Below are 21,606 nucleotides of genomic sequence, written 5' to 3'. Positions count from 1 at the left end.
GTGGAAGGTTTTAAAGCATTTGAGACTAATTGCTTTTACTGAGCATAGAAATAGAAAGAAACATCATCGCTAAGTTAGCACAACGCTCTAAAGATTTAATCTTTCCAGAGTAGAATTGGAAAGATTTAATCCAGTAATGTCCGTAAAAGTTGTTTGCTCTCTCTAGACCAAATTTATTGTTATTGCATCTTGAATGAACTGAGAACAGCATTATCTATACATCCACACACTATATTGGAGGGATGAAACGGTGAACAAATCAATAAACAAATAAGACATGGATAATTTTTCTGTAGAATTTGTATACATGAATTAGTGATTTCTTATTTTTATAAGATTTCTGTAACAGATGAACGTAAAGAAACAAACTGCATATCTCCCCCTAACCCACGTGGATTTCAATGAAAAAACAACAGAACCACATGGGTATATCTTGCTTACAAAGTCAAAAGAATAGCTCAGAAAAACCCTATCTTATCTTTAATCCAAAACCCTTTTCACCGTCCCAACCTTTATAACAACAAAACAAACTACTACGATATACAATTATACAAATGATGCCAGATCTCACACATGCTGAGACCAGTATACAATTGGGTTTGACTAGGGGCAGGAAGCAGCAACATAATCAATCATAGTTGTAACTGTCCTGGGCCTTTCTGTGAGAACGATCTTGAAGTAGGCCCACTCATGTCTGATGCAGACAGGTGCCGTGGTTCTTCGGGTCTTTCAATTTCCTGCATACACAGAATGCAACAATGAGATTGCAGGAATAGCAATAGCATCCTTAAATGCAAACTGAAGGTATAAATTGAAATAAGAAGAAAATTTATAAGTAATTGGGCCCCAAGAGGAGGGGGAAAGCGAAATTCAAACTCTTGACGTCCGCTTCACGACGCAAAGAAAGAAAACTAAATAGTGCAGATGAAATATAAAAATAACAGTGCCTTGTCCAAATATTTGAGGCAGTGACGCAGGCACTTCACTTCTCTGTCGAGTCTTCTGCCTCTAACCCCTAGAATTCACATTTTGTGATTGCCATCAGAGGTTTTTTTTTAGCCCAAGGGTCTAAAAAGAGGCTCTCCCTCCCGACCATTGTGGATTATTTCTCTTTTTCACCTTTTCCCTTCTTTACTTTTCCTTTTGTTGTAAGCACAAGAACATGACAACATGGCACCACATTCAAAATTGTCACTCCAGTTCTTTAAATTTACTCATCTCAATATTTTTACCTAAAACAAACTCAATTCAGATGTATATAAAGCTAAAATGATATTCTGAATATCAAAGAGAAGCCCCACGGCCACGGACCTTTGAAAATGAAGTGGTAGAACTGTTGCGCAACTGTGCCTGTGCTTTCGCAAGCATACGATGCTGGTGCTGCATTTGCTCAAACTGTTGTAGCCTTGAAGCAAAGTTAATTCCATTATGTGAATTTCCGCCATCCTGGATCCCGTCTCCATCCTCGTTGATTTGTGACCCACTTGGCATGTGATGTAGAATTTGATAGGGGTTCCCTGATGATGTACGCCTAAGTTGCTCACCATTGAAGGAATATGAAGGTACTGTTTTTAAACGAGTTCGTAGTATCTTGAAAGCGGCACTTTGCTGCATTAAAGTATCAGTAAGGTAAACATGAATGACTAACATAATTAAAGCAGAAACAAAAAAATATATTGCACTATGGAATTAAAACTAGCCAGCAGCTAACATTAAGAGCAAGATTAATCTCCTTCAGAATTTTAAGACCACAACCCCAACTGCAAAGAAGGCTGATCGCAAATTATAGAGAGCTTAAGAGAAGAAACCATCATGCTTCTGATATTTTGAAGAGGAACAAGGAAACAGAAAGAAGCCAAAACAAGGTTTCAAAACAAATTAGAGAACAATCCTTCCCAACCAAAACTGAGGACAGAAAAGCTCTCTTAGCTGCACACTTTATAAACAAATAATGATAAAGAGCCACAGAAGGGGGAAACTAAGGGCACTGCCTAGTTTTTACTTTAACTACTAGCATGACCTTCCAGGAATTTAAAAGGCTAAAAAGGAGAAACTGTATTGCTTGTCCCGACTATTACTAGTGTAAACAACTAGATTCATCTTCATTAGAGAATGAAACAACAGCTGCTCGGTAACCTTAAGATTTTAGTATCAAAAAGACCAATTGCGATAACAATCAGGTAAATCACGATGATGCGAATCCCGCTTTTTTAATTGGGTGTCAAAAATCCACAATATTAAGCAGATTTCAAGGAAAAAGAGCAGCTCAAATTTGATATGGACAATAGTTTTTAAGTGCTTTATGCCTAAACAGAGCATCAAGCTCACTATAGCTAGATGAATTAAATATTTTTTGACAAACTTAGTTCTCGGTCCCTTAAATTTGCAGCTATAGCACAGAGGTACCAGATTTTCCTAGTAAATTTGATGCTCCTGACATCCATTGAAGATGATCATCTTTGGGAGGTAAAGGGTGCGTGTTCTAAGGATAGAGGTAGAAGGGAGCTGTTGATCTTAGAATGCTCCATAAACTATGACAATGCATGCACGTCCTCTAGGTGTTGGAAAGGCAAGGCTCACATGCTATCGCGTTGAGTGCTTTGTGTGGGTTTCAGGTCAAGGATTTTCGTGTTTTGTGGGTTTCAGGTTAGTGTGCATGTTGGGTTTGAGGGCTTCTTGGGTTTTGTGGTTTTTTGTTGTTTTCTTTGGGTTTTTGTTAGGTGCTTCTTGTATATACTGTCTGTGGACTTATGACACCTTACGCTTTTTTATAAAATTTTCATTACTTATCAAAAAAAAAAAATTCCTAGCAAACCCACGAATGGCAACAGGATCATGCATCCTGATTTGTGGCACTCCACATTCCAATTCACCAAGAGTGACAATCCCAATGTACTGTGTTTGTGATTGTTCATCATTATTGAATAAAGAAGAGATCTTTGGATAAGAATTTATTAAAAAAATTATAAAATACAGGAAATATAAAGGGAGAAAAAAAGTAAAATAAAGACTTGTGATTGATTAATTTGATGTACATATACATAGATAAGTACAAACCCACTTACATAATTGGAGTGTATAGTCAGTTTTAATGCAGGCAAATATGTTAGTGAAAATAAGACTCTTCAAGAACCGCACCTGGGGAAGCAACATTAGAAGGCCATACAAGGCTTTTAACAACCATATGTATCTTCCAGGTTCAAGAAGCTGCAAGAATCACAAAATGGGTCAGACACAACCAACATATAAACTGTGACTTGGAGAGACAGATACAGGAAACATGAAAATATATACATATATCCATTTAATTGCCAAAAAAAAAAGATCCACCATTAAACACTTTGTATGACAGTAACATAATATATCGAGAATGCAAAAACCCCATTTTTAATCCAACACCAAATACATAGAATATTATATGAGAGATGGTCATGCATCATGCAAATGTTCAACCAGTACATCAAAGGCATAAATAATCTTTCCATGTACAAAGGATTTTAATGTAAGACGGACAAAGGGAAAAAAAATTGTTCATCGACAAGGCATACTTCCCATATTAGCCAGACTTAAACAGTATATTTTAACATCACCTTTTTCTTAAAAGGATACTAGCAAAAAGGTTGCTTATGCTACACTCTTTCCCTTTTTTTTTTTTAAAAAAAAAAAAATCAAATCAGGAACTAACCTACAGATCTAATTTAACAATAATATTCTTAATTTCATAAGAATCCAAAAGGGGGCACAAGAAGTATAAAAATAAAACCCTTCTCCAAGGAGATAGAAGCCAAATCCTAAAGTTCAAGTGATTAATAAGCTCCCAAAAGAGACACAAGGCTTCATAAGATGGATAACTGAAACCGAAGAAAACAAGATTGAGGAACCTCATTGTTATTTCCCAGAAAAATGGTTCCTCTCATTGAAATGTCAACTAGACATTCCACATCAAAGACATAAAAGTTCTTTCCAAGCAACTAAATCGCATTCTACTATCAAATTTCCAGATCCAAGAAGCCAGCAATCAATCATCGAGCAAGGAATAACCCAATATATACAAAAAGAGAAAAGAAGAAAAACAACCCCATAGTTGAAAGCACCTTTTCCACCCAACAATGATTAAAAAAATGGTCTACTGTTTCCTCGCCCTGTTTGCCAGTGTAACAGCAATTAAAAACAAAATTCTTATAATTCCAAGAAATTCTTCCGCTTCCACAAGGGATACCACTTTCAGTGGGAGCACTTACATGCCAAATACTCCTCCAAGAAACCTCATCTGCCATCCTCCCTGTTACCGCACAGAAACAAATAAAAACTTCTCACCTCAGACTTGCAACTCCTACTTGGTCTCCAACAGAACATTTTCTCCTACCCCACAGACCTGAACATCATATAAGAGACAAAGAGAACCAACTGACCGTGTTTCCCAAATGCGCACAGGCCAAACAATCCTCAAATTCCAATGTGATACACTCCCTGATCAACTTATATAGCTAGCCACAAGGAAAAGGAGAATAAATCAGGAAAAACTCCTTCAAAAACACTTCTACACACCACATATCCTACGAGAATAATACTTGTCCCCTCACCCCCTTAAAGGAAATATACTCCACAAATTCAAGCAAGCCTATTCCTAATTGTTCTCCACACACTTGCCTAATGTATTCTCCTCCCCCCATTAAAGGAAATATACTCCACAAACTCAAGCCATCCTATTCCTAATTGTTCTCCACACACTTGCCTAATGTATTCTCCTCACCACATTTTCTAAGAAAAACATCAGCAGTTGTGAAAACATCATAAGAAATAACTCCTCCAGGAAATATTTGGTGGAGTCGCTAAGAGAAAAACCCCAGATTAGATCGAAGTATGAATAGATCAAGTATGAATATATGCCAATACAAGGACCAAGTATATAAGGTGAGATAGAACTTTGTCTTTCATTCATGCACCTGCAATCTAAGATAAGCAAAGATTGGAGTTTCCAGCAAGCGAATCAACTTATCCAGCTGAACCAAAAATTTGACATTAATATCTTCCTCCACCAGAGACTGTATTACCACACTTGCATGCTGGTATGTCTGTCAAGTAAGATGAAAGATGATCACTAAATGAAACAAAAACATAAATGTCGAACAAACTAGGTCACTAAATGCAGCAAAAATCTACAAACTTAAAGGGATGAGAGGAGGGGGGTTAAGAGAGAGAGAGAGAGAGATTAAAATGAAATGGTTTTCCATTAAAAAAATCAAAACTCACCTGTGCTAATAAGCAAAGACTTATAATTGCCATGGGTGAATGACACCATGAAGCATACAAAGATACAAATAAGTTTCTCCCAGCAGGATTCACCAGTGAGTGTTTTAAAAGATCCCGAAGCTCAGACAATTCAGACGACGTAAGTAAAATCAAATTCAATGCCTGAAATAGAAAGAAAAGCATCAAATGGATAAACAAAAATTCACCTCACTTAAGTGGCTAAATATTTGACATAGGCAAAAAGAAAACAAAATTAACAGCTAAAAAAAAAAGAAAAATAAAAAAAAGAGAGACAATTTTAATAAAATATGGTCTGTTTTATAATTGCTTCATTTTATTATAAAAAAAAAAAAAAAAAAAAAAAAAAATTGTAATAAAACAAAGCATTGTTTCCTTTGGTTACTCATACGCTACAGGGTTAAACAAGTTCTTAGATAACTGACAGAACCTGAACCATAATTGACGCAAAATCCAGGTCAGATTCTCCTTCTAGTATGGTTGAGAGTTCACGATAGACCCTTTCAGCATTTAAAAGTACACAAAGCCGGCGGATTATCAGAGCACCACGTCTGAGGAATAAAATAAAGAACAAAAGAAGAGAATTAATCCCAGAAGAAAGAAATAATTCATTTAAATTATTACTGATAAAGCATCAGTAATAAGGAAGCATGAAAGAGATAAGGACAGAAACTCACTTCTCCAGAAGAGAATTATCTACCCGAAAATTATGAACAAGGAAAACCACAAGCTGGCGAAAATGCTGAGGATCTTTTGCTATGCACGCATGAACCTCAAGAACAAGGAGCACCACCTGCAGAGATCCATCATTGCCAAACAATTATAGATAGAAGCCAAAGGTTGATGCTTTTTGGTACTCTATACATGCAAGGATTATTCATTTGCTTTAAACCAATAAATGGAGTACAAACACATAAATCAAAATTAATCAATTTAATTTTTATGTTTCTATCTTACACAGAAGCTGTAGTTCAAAGGAAGGCTATTACAAGGATATGACAACAAAGCACACAAACGTATATAAAGAAAAGAAGATCAAGGTGGAAAGGAAAGGTAAAGAGCCATTCTTAGCTTTAAAACCTTAAGAAAAGCACTCATTAAAGACTTCTTCAACAAGGGCAAACAAGCTGTCCTGAAACAAATCTCCTCTTACCACTGAACTCAATATCCATACCTCCAAACATACGCAACACCAAAAAGTAAAATGACACCAATCTCCTCCAGTTTTTTTTTATTATTATTATTTTTTATGAAAAATAATTTATTAAGAGAAAAGGGAAAAGCCTCGTACACAAAAAGTATACAAGAGAGACAATCACCCTAAAGGTGTCTACAATCTAGAAAGTTAACAAGATCTACAAGATTCAATGAAGAAAAATTAGGAACATAGATTATAGCTCAGTCTAAGAGAGATCTCAAAAAAGAGAATTTTAATCTGAGCACATTGGACTCGCAGTCCCCAAAGAGATGCCGATTTTTCTCTCCAAATGATCCACTTTAAAAGCATGAGAATAACTTTCCAGATAGCCTCTTGTGAGTGTCCCCGTCCTTGAGTATTGACATAGCCAATGAAACCCGAAAGGATCACCCCACAAGCCCTGGACAAGGATGGGGAACCCCTGAAATTAGACTGCTCGAAATTTCAGGAGAACCCAATCCCTTGGACAATACTAGCTGAAGTCTTCTCCATTTTAGTTTCTTAAAAACAAACTATATCAGGCTTCTAATTTTCAATAAGTTGCTAATGTTGAGCCTTTTCCATTCATCGTTAAGTCCTCAAACATTCTAGCTAATAATTTTCAGACTCATAATGTGGTTAAAGCCTTGCCAAGATATCGAGGACAGGATTTGGATAGATTCCTCTTGAAATTATAGTTCACTGCAAGCCAAATTGAGCAGTTCCCTAACTCCTCTAACCCTACTCCCAGTCTCTTTTATGAAAAAGCCCAATGTTCCTTGGTGCCCCTTACGACAGGATTCAATTGCAGAGAACTTAGAAACCTCCTATTCAAAACCTTCATATGAAACCACCAAGAATTTTTCTAGCCCAAACATTCATCTCTTGACCCATTCTAAGCACTCAAATAGACACTCCTGGGTGGTCCATCATAGCCCACTTATTACGGTACATGATACTCATGCCAACAAATTCCCTTATAGCTAGGTAACTACAAACGCTACCAGATGCAGTCTCAGGTACTCATTGAAGTAGAATTTGGACTAAGGATTAACCCTAAGGCTACAAATGGTACCGGTACCAGTAATTGATACAGTTTCACAAGACTACTATCAAAGATGTTATTTACAAAATATTCTTGTAAAAACTAAAGCATGGATCTCAGATAAATAGACCAAATGTCATCTTTGCTGGAAGATTGATTCAAAACTCTTCACGCTATCAAAGTGTGAAGCAACCAAAAGGCAATGGTCCGATTTCAAACCATTGCTCATTTTTTACAACATTTTCTCTTCACACTTAAAGGTCTGCCCAGCAATAGGGGAAAAGAATAACTAAAAACAAAAAACTGTTAGTGACTTGAATTCAATAATAGCCGAGTATATGTACTCCTCACTATCAGATAATATATTCTATCCTCTTCGCTTTTCTCCCTCGACAACATTTGTTTTTTCAACTATCATCTTTGCAGCATTATCTCACTATGAACTAATAGCTGATGCCCAGCAAAGAAAAAGTGGCATGGTCCATATACAGAGAACGACAGCAGTGCCACAAATAAAAGTAATTCTAATTGCACTAATGTTGACAATGAAATTCATTAGAAAATGCAACTTGATAAAATAATCAAAGATGAAAATGTACAATCAGGATAAAAGGATTACCTCATCGGAGGGATCTGATAGTACTTTCAGAAGGGTGTCAAATATGTCATCAAGGACACTTAAGACCTGCTCCAGGTAGAAGATTAAATTTAAACATTTCAACAGACAAATCTACAAACAGAAATTCAGAGCAAAACAAGTAAACAAGGAGAAATGGCCCAAAAATTAATTGGTAAAACTGAGCTGATTACAGCTTTTCATCCCTTTCTTTGATTTGGTACTTCACTTGTTTTTCTCTCTTTTCTCCTGAAATATATATTATAGATGGTAATTAATGAATTACCATATAACCAGGTTGGGATACATTTGTATTCTTTTAACCATGACCATGCCAGAGGCCGCATTGTTGTATATATTTCAGGTAGAAGTATGCATCTTAAATCTCATATTCACATATTCCAATAGCTGCAACTGAGCTTAAGCCAAATGCCTACGCTTAATGTTGCAAATAACCTGAGCCAAGAACCTATTACCCAAGCTCGCCTCTATCAGAAAAAAGAAGCTTCACTCTAGCAGAAGCCATTAAATATAACCTCAAGCAAGTTGCCACAGAAGTTGCTGGCAACAGTTTTGAGTAAGACTTTTTGAAACTTAAAAGTTAAACTTTAATATGTCAACCACTGGTCTGGTCACTGACAAGTCCATGTGATACACCCTCATTTCCATGGAAGTCTAAGGAAGTTGCAAAGGTGGAAAAGGTAATTCATAGACGGCAAATGTCACCTCAAATTGCACTCTTTTCCAATGTGGGATTTACTATTATGAGGCAAAATGTTGTCCAACTAAAAGCTACTCGAAAAAGGGAACCCCAGGTGTATATATGATAAATATAGTATTTACATGCCTCTTTCCCTCAGTTGACACAAAGCCTATAGTCAACTCATGACAAACCAGCTCACAAACTTCCAAGAAAGAGAATGTTGAGTTCAGGCTCAGCACCTTTTCCATAACCAAGCCTCGCAATTAGGCGCAGGCTTGATTTATTTAACAAACTACCAAGCAAAGCCCAAGAAATTGTAAACGGCTTATTTTCGTGGAAGAAGCATATACGAAATAGGAGCTCTTTAATGAAATTTTCTAGAGAAGCCTTCCCCACAACTCCCAATGTAAATATATGATGAATAGTGTTTTTTCTTTAATATATGTAATGCGCCCTTTTGCATTTTAATGAAGTTCGTTTACTTATAACAAAAAATAATAATAATAATAATAATAATAATAAATAAATAAATAAAAATGATAAGTAATAATCAGTCTTAATAAAAGCGTAAAGACACCCCAAAGTATACTGAGAGTATACAAAAGGATCACCTAACTAGAAAGGGAAAAGCGAACAAGAAAATCATCGTAACTAATCGACACCGGAAAGACAAGCCCAACGGTCCAAAGGTACAATGTAGAAAAGCAAGAGGATAAGATGTCTTCCAATGACCCCTCCAAGTCCTCAAAACACCTATTATTTCTCTACCTCCATAAACATCAAAAAAAGCAAGTAAGCACCATCTTCCAAACCGCGGCACTCCCCCTCCTCCCTAAAGACCACCAAAAGGTGAGTAAATCAGAAACCCGTCTCGGCATCACCCAAGACAACCCAAACTGACCAAAAAAGGCACTCCAGAAAGCATAAGCTACCTCGCAATGAAGAAGATGATCCACCGTCTCCTCACTCCTCTTGCACATACATATGTTCGTCACAATCACATGTCGCTTCCTGAGGTTATCTAGGGTCAAAATTTTGCCCAAAGCCACCGACCACATAAAGAAGATCGCCTTCGGAGGAGCTTGTGTTCGCCACACACTCTTCCAAGGAATCGCCTCCCTTCAGTACAAGCCAAAGAAGCATAGAGGAGCTTGACCTTGAAACGGCCTCTTTTAGAGGAGATCCACCACAACCTATCTTCACACCCTCGTCTCACTCAAGCAGAATGTAACACTTGAAAAAAAAGAGGCAAATACATCTACCTCCCAATCATGAGCCATTCTAAAAAACTAACCTTCCACTGATTAGAGCCACCCAGCACCTCCAAATGAGCCGCAACTGAGGCGTCCTTTGCACAAGCAATACTGAATAAACCTGGGAAAGCTATCTTAAGAGCCGTATCACCACACCACAAATCATGCCAGAAGCGAACCCTAGTCCCATCCCCCTCCTCAATTTGCGTAAAGCCTTTGAAAGTGTCCCACCCTTTCCTAATGTTCTTCCATAACCCCACCCCAAAAGTTCCACCCGGCTCCATAAAGCACCACCCTCCCCATAAACTTCCAAACTTTGCATCCACCACAACCCTCCACCAAGTATCTCTCTCTAATCCATAGCGCCACAACCATTTCCCTAACAGGGCGTGATTGAACACCATTAAGTTCCTGATACCCAAACCGCCCTCCTTAACCGGAGTGCAAACCTTCGACCACTTCACCAGGTGGTACTTGAACTCTTCGCCTAGCCCACCCCAGAAAAAATTCCACTGCAGCTTCTCAATCCACTTAGCAATACTAATTGGAATAGGGAAAAGAGACAAATAGTAAGTAGGCAAATTGGTGAGAGTGCTCTTGATAAGCGTGACCCTACCACCCTTCGACAAATACAACCTTTTCCAACCGGCCAACAGACGTTCTATCTTCTCGATAACTCCATCCCAAATATGCTTAGCCTTATAAGAGGCCCCCAGCGGCAGACCAAGGTACTTTATTGGCAAAGAAGCAACCCTACACCCTAGAATACCTGCTAACCTGCCCACTTGCTCCACATTCCCCACTGGAATTAACACCGACCTGGCCAAATTAACCTTCAAACCGGAGGCAACTTCAAACAACAAGAATAAACTCCGCAAATAGCGTAACTAGGGCATTGCAAAAAATCAAGGTATCATCAGCAAACAAAAGATGAGAGAGCGTAATATTACTGACCTTGAAACCTTCTATTAGCCCCCCCATTAACCACTGCCGAAATCATCCTACTTAAGGCTTCCATCACAAAAAAAACAATAGAGGAGAAAGGAGTCCCCCTTGTCTCAAACCCCTGGAACTTCTAAAAAAATCATTAGGAGAACCATTGACCAGAATCGAGAACCGCATTGAAAAAATGCAATGGTTTATCCAAGAGCACCAATCCCACCAAATCCACACCTCTTTTGCAAATATAACAAGAAATCCCAATTCACATGATCATAAGCATTTTCCAGATCCATTTTGCAAATAACCCCCGGCTCCCCAGATCTCAACCGACTATCAAGGCATTCATTAGAAATCAAGATAGGATCTAGAATCTGCCTACCCTTAATAAAAGCACTTTGGGACTAGGAAATAATTTTATCCAGAACTACCTTCAATCTATTTGCTAAAACCTTGTCTATGATTTTGTAGATACCTCCCAAACGGCTAATTGGCCGAAAGACTTTTAGATTAATAGCGCTGGTAACCTTCAGAATAAGCGAAATGAAAGATGCATTGAGGCTCTTATCGAACATCCCTTCTGCATGAAATGAACAAAACACCTTCATAATATCCTCCCTCACAACCTCCCAGCAAGTTTGGAAGAAAGCCATAGAGAACCCATCGGGAGCCCGACGCCTTATTGCCATTCATTTTAAACACCACCTTTCTAACCTCACCCTCTTCAAAGTCTCTCTCCAACCAACTAGCCTCCACCTCCGAAATGGAATCAAAGGAAATACCATCTACCATAGGCCTCCAACGGCATTGCACAGTAAAAAGTTTTTAATAGAACTCAACAATGTGCTCACTAATCTCGGTCGGATTTGAAGAGGGGTTGTCACCAATCATAACAGTATCTATAGAGTTGTGTCTTCTATTAGAGTTGGCTATGGAGTGAAAGAATTTAGTACACTTATCGCCTTCCTTCAACAACATCAACCTGAATTTCTGCCTCCAACTCACCTCCTCCAAAAGAGTGCAATTCTCTAACTCTCGAACTGCTTCCGCCTTCCGCCTTCCTCATAACCTCCTCCGCATCCAAGGCCCTACTTTCTTCATTCACATCCAACATCCTGAGCTCTTCAAGAAGCATCCTCTTATTCCTACCAATGTTGCCAAACACCTCCTCATTCCATGTCTTCAAGTTCAACTTCAGGGCCTTAAGCTTGCAAGCAAGAATAAAGCTCGGCGTACCATAGAATACATAGGAGTCCCACCATTGTTTCACTAGGGCCACAAACCCTTCCGCTTTAAGCCACATATTTTAGGATTTGAATGGCCTTCTCCCCCTTGACACATCCCCCAACTCAAGAATGATTGGGAAATGATCCAAGCACAAGCGGGAAAGCCTCTTCTGCCTAACCCTTGGAAACCAAGCCTCCAACTCTGGGGAAACAAGAAACCAATCAATCCTTGACCACAAAGGGGGATCATTAGAAATCGACCAAGTAAACGAACCCACAATTAGGGGAAGATCCATTAGCCCTTGTTCAGAAATAAAGTCAAAAAATTCCATCGTGGCCGAATCTAGATGAGCTTCACCTGATCTTTCGCTAGGGAACCGAGTGACATTAAAATCACCCCCAATACACCACGGCATGTCCCACCAACTAATAACTCCAGCCAACTCCCCCCAAAGGAGCCTTCTATCCCTATTGAGGTTCGGACCATAAATCCTAGCAAAAGCCCAAACAGAACGATCCCCAATATTTCTGAAAGACACCGTCAGGGTGTAAGCCCCCACACAAACATCAACCTTCTCCACCACCCTGTTATCCCACATAATCAAAATACCACCCTAAACCCCGCTAGAATCCAAACAACACCAATCCAAATGACTCTGCCCCCATAAGCTACGGACAATATTGCGAGACATACCCTGAATCTTGGTTTCTTGAAGACAAACGATATCTACCTTCCAATCTCTGAGCATACTACTAACCCTCAACCGTTTGTCCTTCTTGTTCAATCCTCTCACATTCCAAGATTGAATGCTTAGCTTCATAAGGCCCCTACATGCCCCCTCCCCTTTCTATTGCCATGGCTCGAGCTCGCACTTCTAGTGTCATAATTCATCGAGCACTCCAAATTCCTAACCTCCCTCTTGCATTTAGTGCCGCTACTCGTATTAATAATCATCGCATTATTCCTTCGTTCCTCTTCTAAAAAAGTCAATAGAGCTAGCAATTGCAACTTATGACTCGTATACTAAATCCCCACAATTGGATAAATCTCATTAGCACATTGAATAACCCAGTCCGAATAGCCCGACGCACCCCTAGCAATAGGACCATATGTATTCAAAGGAGGAGGCACGTTGACATCATAAGGAACCTGAACTTCATCTCGTGTCTCAACCCCGCTGTCAACCTCTCCAACAGATTGACCAGCTTCACGCATCTCGACCACCTCTGAACACCTGAGTTCAATACTCATATGTACCCCATTGAGTGGGGTGTAGTAACTAGGATAACCAACAAAGAATCCTTGGTCCTGAGGAATACCCAGCCCCTCACTAACCTGAACACCTTCCTGATTGCCATCACCATGAGACCAATGCACCAAATCTCTAACCTCGATCACTGGAGATGACATCGCCGAAGTTGCCTGAAGCGAAGCTTCCTCCCCATTGACCAATGACACAATCTCCGGCAAAATCAGGGATTCATTGACCATAAATCGCGAACCCACACCGCCATAATCCTTTCCCGACACGGCCAGCTCTGGATCGGCAGTGGGAGCTACCGACAATGGCTTCTCTGTCAAATTTTGGGGCAAACCTGCCTTTTCCCTAGCCAACAAAGCATTCGCCGGAGAACTTTGAGGAGCTTCGGTTACACCTCTTGAGACCTCGCCAGCGGGAAGAGCTCCAGGTTAAGTCCATGAGACTTACAGGAGCGGCAGCAGGGATATTAGCGGCTGTCGACGACCTTGTCACTAAGCGCGTGCCTCCTTCCGATGACAATGCCCCTGGGTCTCCGGTCCAACCCTCTTTCCATTCCATCAACGAACCACTTGCAAGTGTCGGGAGAGAAAAATGTATTCTCTTCCCATTTGCTCCAGAATAACCTTGGCAGTCCTGGCTCACACCCGAGCCCACAACAGATTTTAACTTATAAACAGGCACCTTCCTTTTAGCCTTGAAGCCTCTCATGGGCCGTGTGCCTTTCCTTTCAACCCACTCCTTCCCCTTTTGTACACTTCCCTCCTTAGCAGATTGGTCTAATCCAGGGCCTCTCGCGGGCCATGGACCTTGCCTAGCAGCCCAATCCTTCCCCTTCAGCTCACATCTTTGCCTGACAGATTGGGCTAGATCAAAACCCCTTTCTACCTGCCCTAGCCCACTTTCCTCCACCCTTATATTTTCAACAATCCTCATATCTAGACACAAATTCCTCAGTCACCATATTCAAATTATTAATTTCTCATTAATTCATTTTTTTATAAGTAATTGAAATATTATTAAAAAATGAAAAGCACAACCCAAGTACAAAGGAAGTATACAAGAAAAACACCTAGCTAGTAGGAGAAAAAAGAACAAAAAAATCATGAAAGCTAAGCACATTAGGAAAGATAAACGCAGCTGTCCAAAGGCAAAGAGTGTTGAAGAAAAAAGACTTAAGCTCCACTATCGTCCTCTCGTGGTTCTCGAAACTTCTATTATTTCTTTCTCATTAATTCATATAATAGAAAGAAATTGGTAATGAATATAATAGAAAGGGAAGCATAGGTAGATCCCAGCAGGGACCTATATGGCCACCCATCATCAGGCACCAACAAAATTAACACTCCCCCTCAGTCAACTGAATCAGGAATCCTATGTAGAACTTGCATACGCCTCCAACAAAATTGGCAGTGGGCATTTAACAGTAAATTATCTGTAGAACCATATGATGAGATAATACAAAAGAGGAGCATATAGATGGGCAATTAGACTATCCAAAAGGTACAGAGATAATAGGTTTAGATCACTTTAGATCCACAAGAGACCTTTTGGGGGAATCAATTGTGATTGAACACCATACTTTGGAAAAAGGTTCAATTGGCAGATCCCTTGAACAGAATACAACTGTTAACATGCATGTCACATGACAGGAAAACAACCATGCAACCCAACATACATATTACTCATATGCCATGCAATTACCTCAGTTCGATGTCTGTTTAGAAGGGCTGAAATCCAGTGCAATGCTTCGATTCGAGTAGCCTCCCATTCACTAGATAATTGCCTGGTCAGACAAAATAGCCAGTAATCACCATCATATCATTCTACAAAGTAAACCGATTATCCCAGTCATTGTAACAGTTAAAGAAGGGACTCTTATAAGCACTTCTCTGGCTCCTCAAGAGGAGATAGCATATACCCATAAAAGTACAAATTTCTAGTTACATTTCAAACACAGCTTTTTTTCCAGGTTTTGAAAACACCACCTTTTTGCAATAGTAAGGATTGGTCCTACATCGAATCCTTCAGGTGGATCAGCCTTGATTGATCGAAGCTCTTCATTTGTTTCACGAGCAACCTTATAAAAATATAATGTATTTAGACGACCAGGAGAAACGAAGACTTTGTTGCATGCACTATTTAGCAACACAGTAAATATTAAAAAATAATAATAATAGAAAATAACAAGAAAATGAAGCCCCCCCCCTAAAAAAAAAAAAAAAAAAAAAAAGAGAGAGAAAGTTAAAAGGAAAGCTAAAACAACCTACCACTCTAATTTTCTCTTCTTTATCAGATATGCAGGGCAAAATGGCTCCAAGAATATCAGCATAATAAGGAACAAGCTGGTCTCCACCAAGTTTTACAAACTCATTTATCTGTACAGCCAAGACTCAAACAAAATTAGATTACAATGAGGCAGTGAATTGCCTGTAAATCTAGAAAAGATGTCAATACTCAATCTACAATCAGATGGATAACTATATCAGAGAGTGACAATGATTGTAAATAGCAGAATACTTTCTGTGTTGTGGTTCCACTTACCCATGTAATAGCCGTTAACCGAGTAAATTCATCTGGAGAAGCTGCCCTCTGCACCAGTATTTCAGCCATGCGACCATAATCTACAGACTTCAAGAGTAGCACTGCTCGAGTCAGAAAATTACAAATGAACAAATTTTGTTTCTATGTCAAAATATTTGGCACTGGTGCATTACAAAGCCTTTCTTTGTTTGAATCCTATGTCAAAACAAGACAATCTTATGGTTCAAACAGAGTTGTAGAAAAAGAAAAAGGGATAAAGCCTGGCGCAAGATTGGAAATGGCAAGTAAGACAGCATAGAGTAGAAAAGACAACAAAATTTGGCATTCAGAAGCCTTACTGCAGAGTTTTTGATCTCTTGTAGGAACTCTGAAAGAGCTGAATCAGCTTGTTGCCGTATTTCATGACTAGAATCGCTTAACATATTAAACAAACCTGAGATTTATCAAGGATGTGATACGTTCATATGCATTCAAAGAGAAGATCAGATATAGAAGTTTATCGGCTTTCAAATAATGAAAACTTACCATCAAGAAAATCGGGAAGGAAACCCAACATATCAATATCTGGAACACTGTCCAATACAGTGATCCATCCAACCAAAAACTGCCGGACATAAGGATTTAGGACATTCATACGCTCCCTTAACAACGGTATGAACTCTTCAATGCTGAGGAAGAAAGAACATCGTAAAGCAGTTCACAAACTCTTCTGATTATCTCTAATTTTTAAGAATAAGGTTACAGGTCTAAAACAAGAATTAGAAGATGGCGCACCTGAATTGATCACTTTCAGTAACAATGTCCTGTTTCATTATAGTAAAATCTGAGATTTGATTTAACAAAAGAGAAAGCCTATTTTCAGACAACTATAGGGAACAAGCCAACAATATGTTGGTGTTTTAGTTTGTACATGCATTGGGGGAAAGGGAAGGATCCCAGAATAATTGTCTACCTTCACAAGCCGATCTAAAAGATGAGCAGCACTTTGTACATTGGCATCAGAGTCTGCTGACAGCTTGCATAAGGCATCAAAAATCTGATTAAAGAATACGATGAAATCCCCTCTTACAACCTGTGCATCAGGCCATCAACAAACGTTAATGTATAAAGCCCACTACACATCCTGAAGAATGCTAATATATAATTATGCAGATCCACTCTCACCTTTGCAATATTATATAGAGCTTCACAAGCATAATAGCGAACTCTGCTATCTTGGTCAGAAAAAGAACTAAGCACAGGTGGCACAATTTGCTGGCATAATGAATCAGAAACAAAAGCAAATTATGAATTTTAAATCAATGAGAGAATGGGTAAAACAGAAGAACTAAATGTGCAGTAATTTTTGCAATGCATAACAGCTAGTTATGTCCTTGTTAAGAAGACTAGCACCCCTACAACTCGATTCCATAACAATGAATAAACTGGTCCTCTTCAGTATTTAAACTGTACAATCTTGCCCATGATTTGAATCTAATACGCATGGCCAAAAACTTCAAAAGGACGACTTAAAAACAGCTGACAAAAATAGATCCTCTCCTGAAAAAATAGAACTCACAAACACATTATATGGTTGATGATTATGGTTGGTCTCACTTCTTATTACCAAATTAAATTAGTAAAAATCATAACGTAAGCTCTTATGGTTGGAAAAAATATTCCCTAAAGTATCAGCATCTATAGCATGCTAAGAATAGTATGGCCACCATTTGAAAGCATGAATTCCAAGAACCACTAATTTTAAGTAGCCCACTTTCTGTCGTCAAAATATGGTGCTTCAGAAAGTAGGAGTTTCCATTTCTTTAATGAGTGCCTATCACTGTAATTGGCCAAGAAGAAAGCATTCTTATGTAGCTCCTACCCCATAAGAGCATTTCCAATGGAAGAGCTAAATGTTACTTTTATCTAAAATAGCTCTTCAAATGTTTAAAAAAGCTCCTACATTAGATTAACAAAAAAAAAAATGTAAAATAGATATTTGATTGGAAGAGCTAAAAAAAAAGCTAAATGTAGCAGCACTTTTCAAGTGAGCTATTTTATTTTTCATTGTTTCTCTCACCTGTTTTCTCTTTTTCCCAAATATTTTCCTACTTTTTCTCTGCATGTTTTCTTTTTTCCAAAATTTTTCCCATTTTACCTCTCACATGTTCTATTTTTCTCAAAACTTTTCTTACTTTTAATAATATTTTAATAGAATAGATAGAAATGTAGTTAATCGGATGTAGAGACATTTAAAAATGGCTTAGCTAAACTAGATAAAAGTGAGTTTTGAGAAGCCATTTTACATAAATATATGGCTCCTCCATTGGGAATGCTCTAATATACCAATATACATAAAGAAAATAATTAAAAGATAAAAGGCTACAAGGAGATTTAATGGTGAATATTGTGCATGTCCCCTTTCTTTTTTTTCTTTTATTTTGCATTTTTCTTCTAGCCCTGGTAAGGTAATCAACTTTCTATCATCTTAAAACAAAGAGCACAACTATTTCAGGAAATTGCTTTCCTACAAGCACGATAATTAATCCAACCATAGCATCCAAAGGCAAGTTCAGATCTTGATTCAAATCTGATGAAAGCAAATTTTCTCTACAGAGCACATATGTAACAAACACAAGTGAACCTCAAATAGACACAAAGGTTGAAGAAATAATGTGGTTTTGGTGCTTTGCCACCATCCCCTATGTCGTTGCAATCTAACTGCAACATTGGCTCAAAGGAGAAGGAAATGCAGACACAAGTCAAATTGGCTAAGGTAATTACAGAAACATCAATGAAAGGCCTCCATTTGTTAATTCATGACCGGAACCAGCCTACCAAGGCAGACCATGCAACCTCCATAACCATTGTAAGCAGGCATATACACTTCTTTCATTAGTAAAAAATTCATTAAATAAAAAAATTAAAAATAAATAAATAAATACAAATGGGGTACAAGAGGATCTCCAAAATTTATAAACTAAAATTAAGGAGATCTGTGATATTAGAAAAAGAAAAGCATAATTGTGCGTTCTCTCCATATATTACACATAACACATAATGGAATGTGTTCCAAATTTGTTGCCTCTTTTACAGAAAAATATACATTCCAAACTACATTTTACATAAAAATAAATGTATATTCGCAAAAAAAAAAAAAAAAAAAAAAAAAAAAAAAAAAAAAAAAAAAAAAAAAAAAAAAAAAAAACAAAAGACTTAAAAGTAAAAAAGGGTCTAAAATAAAAAATAAAATAAACTCTTTTTATCTTTCACATCTTGAAGGGAGAGAGGAAAATGAACCAAAAAATAAAATTAGAGAAGGATGGGATTTCTCTAGCTTTTGGCATAGTGAGCCTCATCATTGAGTACAGTAATGAATCCAAATCTTTAATGAATTAGGACCGGAAATCCAATTTTACTATTGAAACAATAAACTCAAAAGAACTACAATATTTCACTCCAGTATATATATATATATATTGCAAGAGAGAGAGGACTCAAATAAATAACAAAATGCTAATGATTTAATTACGATGCCAAGCAACATCTAACAACTACCATCCCACATATGATCAAACAAGAATAATAAATCTATAGAAAAATGCAATATTATGCTACAGCATTTTCAAGTGGAATATATGGGTGGTACAAGGGGATTTGCGGCAGTGGCCCCAAGTGGTACAAATTCAAAGTTTGACAAGTTTGGTTGAAATGTAACTTAAAAATGACCGATGCAATCAATGAGACAATGATAATTGATAAAGCAAGCTGACATCCATATAAGAGCTACAGCTCTCAGAGTAAGTTATAAAGAGGGGCTTCTATGTACATGCACTTGGTCATTCATTACCAGCATAAAAATTTAGTAAGCTTTTAAGCAATATCAGTAAGAGAACCAGCACACCTCCTCAAATGTACAATACTAATTTCCACCTATTGGACACATTGTAATAAGTTTATCTGCAGATCAAAATGTCAATATTCTAGTCATCCAGAATCACTGTTGTGATCCATGTGAACCACTGAATTACATTACTAACATTTCAACTAAGAGCGTGTCTATATTCTTAGAACATACTGCCACGGGAAGCTTATAGGTTTCTAGTGATATTTGACACATTCAGTCATTTTGATCCAGCACCAATCTTAAATGTAATCCCGGCCACAAAGAGCAACTGGTAAAAGTTAAACTTAACTAGGCCCAAAATTGACACAAATGAATGACATCAATAAAGTAATGTGCACGAGTCAAACCCCTTACGTCAAGATGTTGAGCCGCTTCAGTAGTCAATCCAACTGTTGCAGCAGCTAATCCTATCAATCCTCCCTACATCAAACAAAAATAATACAACCAAACTTCAAATTTTCCCGCAAAGAAAACCAAACTCCACAAACCTCTTGCAAACAATTTCCCCAAATCGAGATATCATTAAAAACGTAAGGCACCCATGTAGAAAGTATTCGAGAAAAGCCAACTAACTAGTAGGGGCATGAAAAACCAAGAAAATCAAGGTAACAAGAAAGTATAAAGAAAAGTATACAAGAAAAGCCACCTAACTAGTAGGGGCAAGAAGAACAAGAAAATCATGGTATTCAGCAGCTGTCCAGCGATGAGCAGTCAATAATTACTGATTCTAATTCACTGAAATACCTTCCGGTAATTCGCTTGCGCCGAAAGCGTAAATTCCATAATCAACAAATTGATCACCGCCGTAATCTTGTCGTGATCCCCAGCCGCCGCGAGCTGCTTCACGATTCCCTCGACCTATACACACGCACACGCACACACACAGATAGATATACACACAAGTCCTTCAAGATCCAACAAACCCCACCCAAAACCCTAGAAACCAAAACCGATCAAAGTGGGAAACAAAAGGGACCTCAAGAGCGGCATTCTTGCGCTTCTCGTAGAGCTTGTCGGAGAGATTGCGAAGCACAGAGGCGGGAATGACAGAGAGCGCGTCGGCCATGGCGAACCCCTTCGAATTCTCTCTGAATGAATTTCCGCTCAGAACTCAAAACATCAAAGTCGTTTCCGGATCTTTCTCCTGCTCCAGTCGGAACATCTCTCTAGGGTTTTTCTCTTTTCCCAAAGATCTCGGAATCGACGTAACTGGTAATGAAAATATGAAATCGGACCAGGAACTTGGAACTTGACCTAATTTGGATTATTTGGACAAAAATCAGATCTACGAATTTTGGTTAAAACTTTAGTCTTTGCTTTCTTTTTCTTTTTCCTTTTTTTGTTTTTTTTTAATCCCTCGCTCTCTCAGAATTCTTTGTGCGAAGGTAGGTGCTAAGTGAAGTTGGGACTTGGAAGCGGTATGTACTGACGAAAATGTCCTCGCTTTGTATATTTTTGTGTCTATTGCGCATGTCCATATCTGGTATTTCGCGAGGGACACATCATGATCGTTTTTGTTTTTTGTTTTCTTGCTTCTTCTTCTTCTCCTGAATAAACCGCGAATTATATGAGGGAAGAGTCTTTAAAGGAACTCGATGCATTTTCATCCTCAGAAATAATCAGAATTCTTCAACAGTAACCAAGACTCATAGTCTATTATGTAAGAAAAGTAGGAGTGAATTTTTAT

At 38.2% G+C, this 21,606-nt stretch overlaps 1 protein-coding gene across 1 annotated transcript; it reads right to left on the bottom strand.

The window, feature by feature from the left end:
• Positions 1–278: 278 nt before the first annotated feature.
• Positions 279–21,272, bottom strand: LOC132177420 (protein VAC14 homolog). Its single transcript, XM_059589727.1, has 20 exons — positions 20,896–21,272; positions 20,664–20,777; positions 20,274–20,339; positions 17,198–17,287; positions 16,986–17,105; positions 16,808–16,836; positions 16,559–16,701; positions 16,372–16,466; positions 16,034–16,120; positions 15,760–15,867; positions 15,478–15,569; positions 15,194–15,275; positions 8,113–8,178; positions 5,949–6,064; positions 5,702–5,822; positions 5,254–5,415; positions 4,947–5,075; positions 3,139–3,207; positions 1,312–1,608; positions 279–737 (listed from the first exon to the last, which is right to left on the bottom strand). The coding sequence occupies exons 1-20, from the start codon at positions 20,983–20,985 to the stop codon at positions 633–635; spliced, it is 2,181 nt and encodes a 726-aa protein (XP_059445710.1). The 5' UTR covers positions 20,986–21,272; the 3' UTR covers positions 279–632.
• Between the last annotated feature and the right edge of the window lie 334 nt (positions 21,273–21,606).

The sequence above is a fragment of the Corylus avellana genome, chromosome ca4, assembly GCF_901000735.1.
Source record: "Corylus avellana chromosome ca4, CavTom2PMs-1.0".
In the NCBI taxonomy this organism is placed as follows: domain Eukaryota; kingdom Viridiplantae; phylum Streptophyta; class Magnoliopsida; order Fagales; family Betulaceae; genus Corylus; species Corylus avellana.
Note: the sequence above shows the minus strand (reverse complement) of the source record. Positions and strands in the feature narration are given on the sequence as shown.

Bases quoted from the DNA above. Each gene is read 5' to 3' on its own strand.
- LOC132177420 (XM_059589727.1), bottom strand. From the start codon at position 20,985: ATGGCCGACGCGCTCTCTGTCATTCCCGCCTCTGTGCTTCGCAATCTC. The intron at 8,179-15,193 runs GTAATTGCATGG...TACCTGGAGCAG, and splicing joins TAAACAGACATCGAACTGAG to GTCTTAAGTGTCCTTGATGA. The intron at 3,208-4,946 runs GTGCATGAATGA...TGATTCTTGCAG, and splicing joins TTGCTTATCTTAGATTGCAG to CTTCTTGAACCTGGAAGATA.